Genomic DNA, 6,328 nt, shown 5'->3' with positions numbered 1-6,328 from the left:
TCATTTTGCAATATAGTCAAAAAAATAATCAGTAAATTCTTGTCATTTTAGAATTTATGTGTTCAGTTTAAATACAAGGTAATAAATCTCCTTCAATGATGCTATTTATATTTAACAGGATTCAATACATTTTTTGAAACCATTTTAGCAAATTCAGTAAATATGTTAGTTTATATATCCATGGACCCACAAAGAACATATTAATTTACTTTGTGAATATTAGAAATAGGTAGTTCAAGTTGGAGCAAATATTACAAATACACAGACCTTAAGCTAATAGTATCTAGTTACTTGGAATGTATATTAAGTTTTAATATTAGTTTCTACATCCTTTGGCTTTTGGTTTCAAATATTAATGCCTTATTATTTCTAGTAGAAATTTTAGTAGTGATAAAGTAAGCCTAATGTAAGCTGTTTGAATGTAACAGAAATTTGTCAATACAGTAACTGATTAAATAGTGTACTGATGTAATTTGGAAATTGATCATATTATTTGCATCTGTTTACAGTCAAATATTTTGAGTTGACTGCTGGTGACAATTTGGCATTTCATTTGTAATGCGTGGATTTGGTAGCTGAATTCAGCGAATATTCAAATCTACTGTACTTTGTGCATAAGTCCAACATGATGTTTGCGGAATAAATATTTGCTTCTGTCAAATTGACGAACACAATTTTCCTGCCTTTACATGTAGTTTTACACAAGCATCACACAAATGAGTGCTCTTTTGAATTTTAATGCTGATAAAGTCTGTTGTCACAACAAGAAATCCTGTTGCAACTAATGTAGCGTCAAACTGAGGCTTTAAAATCGAATAAAAAAAAACAAAATTTCGATATGTGATGAGCTCCTGATAGAATTACATTTATTCAAAAAAATAATTATAATTTAAACTGGTATTTCTGAAAGAATATAAATTGAAATGAAAATATAACACATCACTGAATAAGTAGTGTGACTAAGAAAAACAAATTTTTTCTGCCAAAAATCGATTTAAGAACAATAAAATTATTCCAACGCTTCTCTAACTTCTCAACGCCATGTATGTAGAAGGATTTGTCTTTTACCTTAAAATAGGTTTCAGTTTCAACAATTACTTCTTTATTTGAGACGAATTTCTTAACGACGACCGTTTTTTTAAGATCAGCGAATAGCCAGTAGTCGCTGGGGTCCAGATCTGGACTATACGGTGGATGAGAAAAGTGTAATTCGTGCAATTTTGCCATTGACTTGTCCCATGGTGCATTGTATTGGTGAAACAAAACTTTTTTCTTCGCCATATGCGGTCGTTTTTTTTACAATTTCTGCATTCAAACAATCTAGTAATGCAGTATAGTAGTTATGGATGATTTTTCCCTTTTCGAGATAGTCAATGAAGATTATAACATATTTGAATTTGGGAGTAGAGCCTTAAGCTCTACTAGTTATTACTAAACCCAGATGATGCATGACATTTCTGTAGAATCACAGAAGACTACATATGGGGTGCTATTCATGAATCTAGTGCTAGCCTTAAGTTCAATTTGCAAGAAGTCTTTGCATTTCCTAAATTGTTTGTGCTGGTCGCAATGCATAGCATGAACATACGAGTTGTTATAAATCTTATTCGTTTTCAAATCCCTGTATACTAGTAAAAACTTCCACTTGAATCGACTTTATGAGAAGTCTAATATGTAGTTCTGTGGAATATAATTCAGTTTGCGACTATATATATATTACATATCTCATTGTTTTCAAATGACACAGTAACAATTAAACTATAATAGTATTACTCCTTCTACCTACTTTGTTATATTCAAACTTTTTAAAAGTACTTCTCACTCATTTTGCGGTATGGTTTCAAAGTAAGATTGATGCCAAGTAGCACTGGTACTTTTGTTTAGCATCTAATTTAATTGATCATGTTTCATCTATAAGTGAAGCAATATTTGTCAGTTCATCAACTAGTACCATTTAAGTCTATATATACGAATGTATATTTGAAATCCAGATAAATCATCTAATTAATCTAATTAATAAAATGAGTAGAATTTTTTACTATGGGCACAACAAATGTAAGGATAATTACAATATATCTATTAAGAGATTATTAAAAATTCTTTAAGCTCAAAGTTATTAGAGTATTTTGTAAGCTGCATGAGAACTTAAAATGACAATATATACAATATAATATATAATATAAAAATATATAATATATTTTTTACTATAATCTGCTAGATACTTTCATGTCATACATATATTAAATGATTTTCGGCATATGTCCGCCCCGGCTACGAACTACATAGTCCATTCGAGCAGTTTAATTTTTGATTATTTTTTGGTCATTGTCTTTCAATGCTTTCAATGCCACAATAGTTGCGGGTTTGTCGATTGTCGGCATATGCCAATGACTTAACATAAACCCATAAAAAGTATTCAAGAGGCGTTAAATCACACGAGAGGGCCAGTTAACAGGACCAATATACGCAATCTTGCTGGGATCAAATGTCGTCGATTAATCGAAAATTAATTAATTTTTAGAGACAAAAATGTAGTCAGTATGGCTCGATAACGCTCGTCATTCACTCTAACGGCAGCTTCTTCCACATTTCGAAAGAAATAATGACCGATAATACCGCCAGCGTGTAAATGACATGAACAGGACAATTTCTTTGTCTTGTTAATGGTTTTGAATCGAGAGGAGTAAAATTAGTGCGAAAAAGATCAATAAGTGCACGAATTGCTTGCTCATTAGGCTGATTATGTTAACCGTAAAATTATCGAAGTACTCTATGAACTTCGCGAACTGATTTATTTTTATCTAAGTAAATTTGGACAATTCGCTCTAGCGTTACACAATTCGTCATAAATTGCCAAACCTTACTAAATGGAAATGTCAACACAATTTGACATTTTCAGCTGTCAAACCATAGTTATCGATATCGGTAGTGCTCATGCAGGTTAAAAACACCCTAATAAACGAAATGATTTTTATTTAGTTTTGAAAGTTAACTTTATTAGTTATAGGATATATAATCTATAACTATGTTAGCTAAAAATTTTGAATATGTGCAAACGAAAGATAACTTTAAAATTTTGTATTTAAAATATATTTTTGCATATATTTTTATTTAGTTTTTTTATGTTTTGTTTCTTTTACGCAGGTTTTTCCATCCAAATAAGTGCGCTCCAAATTAATTCCAGAACAACACATCGATTCCTCATGCCACTTTACGCAACAGAGACGCATTTGCTCCAATTCGTATAGGCACTTACTCTCCTGATATTTATTGGCTAAATGCAAATAAATTTCATAAATATTTTGCAATATTCTTATGTTTTTATTATTTTAAACAAACAAATTTTTTTAGGCTACCTTGAAGACATGATTGAATTCGGCAAGAACAGTCCTGGCAAGGATCTTTTCGTTTCGGCATTACTGGAAATATTTTTGAGATTGCAGAGCAAAAATTTTTAACAATTTTTCGCACAGATGAATTGAAAATATACCAAAGCAACTAAAAATTTACTTCAACATTCCACAAATGTTATAGAAATATTTTTCATTTAAAAACGATTTCAGTTTATTATAATTTGACTTTTAAAAATATAAAATAGTTTAAATTTTTTCTGTTTTTTATTAATTTGAATTTTTTTCATTATTATTAAATAAATAAATTATTTTTTTTGTAGATTTTAGATCTTGAAATTATTTTTTAATAAAGAAATTTATGACGTGCTTTAACTGCAAACCACATCATATTGCATTATTGTAGTTCTATTATCTATTGAAGTTGCAGTCCCATAAATTTTTGTGTTGTAAATTTCAGCTGTTGGATCACTAAAATATTTAATTTAAAGCATTGTTCTACATTCCATTTAAAAGGTAAAATTAGAAATCTAAGACTTATTTTCTTAAGTTTATGTTAGTTAATCTTGCAATTCCAGATTAATAAAGAACTGCGCCTGTCAATGTGAACTCGTTCTTTATATATCGTTGCAGTGCAATAATCGAAATACACCGAAGCAATGGCTTACAAATATTATAAATACCCAATACTGACTGGAATTAATCTCGCATTATTAATAAAACAATTTTAAGATTCTTTATTAATCGATATACGAGATGCCAAAGTAGGGATTTTTTAAAAAAACCTTGAGTCAATATGATATATTGATATGTGATATATAATATGATATTTGATATGATATATAATATCTCTTAAATGGTTGAAATAAGCAAAAGCAAAAAACCAATTCAGGGTACATAGCATATTCTTTCTTTCTTGTTGCAAAATAATCTCGTAAAAACTATATCTGAAGCACTATATAATAAATTTTAAACTGATTTAACAGTAAAAACACTTTAGGAGTCATGATAAATAATGTGTCATGGACTGAGAAATATTCAAAACATTTTTACCTGTAATCATTGTCTTTGTATTACACAAATCTCTTATATGTATAACATATAATATTTCTAATGCTGAACAGAAATGGCTTGTCCGACTTGTTAGAGGGTTTCTCACTGGACATTGCGGGAAAAAGAAAGCATCTATCGAACCTAAGTATTACAAGAGAGAATAGTAGCAGTCTTACGAAGAGAGGAAACAGCAGAACATATTCTATGTCAATGTGCTAGTCTCAACAGACTCAGATTTCGATACATAACAATTGCCTATCCACTTATAATGGAATTAGGTGACATCTCTCCAAAGGACATAATGACGTTTTTAACTGCTATTCATCTATGAAACTAAAGTGGGTATGTCACAATAATCCTCAAAGGATGCTGAGACATGATCACAAGATCCCAATCTGTTTAAAATCTAATCTATATATATTTACGTATTATATATATACGTATATATTATGATACTGACGTTATCTTATTTATTAGTGTCCAAAACTTGATAATCTGAATTTATAACAGTGCTTTATTAAAGCTCTTTTAATAGGAATTCTTATTTGTATTAATTATAAATGTATAAAGACTGATCATTGAAGTTTTGATTGTCGTAAATTGCCTTTTATATAAGAATATTGTTAAAGATCTCCCATTCATGAACAAGGATAACATTCATATGCATAATGAGAAAATTTGTGTTAATGTAAAATATGAATTGGACAATAATCTCATAATGTTAGATTTGTTAAAATAAATCTACTTAAGAAACCAAAAACTAATTAGTTTTGAAGAAACAAAAGTTGAAAGTGACATTACAGAGAAGTCAGTGTCGGCAAATAGAACTTCCGTTCAGGAAGTATAGTCCATTATTGTATCTTAGAAGCAAGAAAGGAATTTAACTGGGATGTGCTTTTCTATGAAGGGAATGTAAAGCTACAACAAATGTGAAGCAAACGCCTGTTTATATATTTCTTACTTGTTGGAATACGTCAACACTACTTTGTCATCTGTTAGACACTCATTTCCCAAACTGTAACGATGATGCTAGAGAAAACGGTTCAATCACCTTGGCAAGCACATCATCACAGATGACTGAAGAAATAGTCACAGCGGAAAAAATTAGGTATTCAATTAACAGTTTCTGTCCCTATAAATCGCCAGGTTTGGACGGTATTTTCCCTATTATGTTGCAAAAACTACAAGACTTAGTGGTTCCATGGTTAGGGGAAATTTACAAAGCATGTCTTAAATATAGTTATGTACCACTTAGTTGGAGACAGGTTAAAGTAGTCTTTATGCCCAAGGCAGGCAAAATCGGACATGAGTCCGCCAAAGATTACAGGCCGATTAGCCTAACTTCATTCTTACTAAAAACAATGGAGAGGGTAATAGAGCTCCACCTAAGACAAAAGGTAGAATGCTTTCCAATCTCTAAATCCCAGCATGCTTACCTCAAGGGTAGATCTACGGAAACAGCTCTGCATGAGGTCATTCGTACTGTGGAAAAATCGATTATTAAGCAATACTCGTTGGCAACCTTCTTAGATATTGAAGGAGCTTTTACAATTAAGCAATAAAACCATTCATGACTCTCTTTCCAGAATAGGTTTAGAGGAAGAGCTTAAAAATTGGATAGTTACTATGCTTAAAACAAGGATTATTCAATCAAAGCTAGGCAGCATAACACAAACGAAGCACGTCAGCAGGGGTACGCCACAAGGAGGGGTTATTTCACCATTACTGTGGCTGCTGGTCGTGGATAATATTCTTAATATTCTAGATAAGATAGGTGTGAAAGCAGTAGCGTACGCGGATGACGTGGTTATTCTAGTGTCAGGTATGTTCCCTAACATAATTAGCGACATTATGGAAAGGGCCTTGGTTAAGATAAGTACCTGGGCCACAGGTTGTGGACTAGGTATTAACCCAGGAAAAACTGA

General features: G+C 31.1%; 1 protein-coding gene across 1 annotated transcript; it reads right to left on the bottom strand.

Moving 5' to 3' along the window:
- Positions 1 to 3,099: 3,099 nt before the first annotated feature.
- Positions 3,100 to 3,517, bottom strand: LOC119673413 (cx9C motif-containing protein 4-like). Its single transcript, XM_038084684.1, has 2 exons — positions 3,357 to 3,517; positions 3,100 to 3,274 (listed from the first exon to the last, which is right to left on the bottom strand). Exons 1-2 carry the CDS (start codon positions 3,415 to 3,417, stop codon positions 3,108 to 3,110), a joined length of 228 nt encoding a protein of 75 aa, XP_037940612.1. The 5' UTR covers positions 3,418 to 3,517; the 3' UTR covers positions 3,100 to 3,107.
- Between the last annotated feature and the right edge of the window lie 2,811 nt (positions 3,518 to 6,328).

This window comes from Teleopsis dalmanni, chromosome 1 (assembly GCF_002237135.1).
Source record: "Teleopsis dalmanni isolate 2A chromosome 1, ASM223713v2, whole genome shotgun sequence".
NCBI lineage: Eukaryota > Metazoa > Arthropoda > Insecta > Diptera > Diopsidae > Teleopsis > Teleopsis dalmanni.
Note: the sequence above shows the minus strand (reverse complement) of the source record. Positions and strands in the feature narration are given on the sequence as shown.

Bases quoted from the DNA above. Each gene is read 5' to 3' on its own strand.
- LOC119673413 (XM_038084684.1), bottom strand. From the start codon at position 3,417: ATGCCGAAACGAAAAGATCCTTGCCAGGACTGTTCTTGCCGAATTCAA. The intron at 3,275-3,356 runs GTAGCCTAAAAA...ATTTGCATTTAG, and splicing joins AATTCAATCATGTCTTCAAG to CCAATAAATATCAGGAGAGT.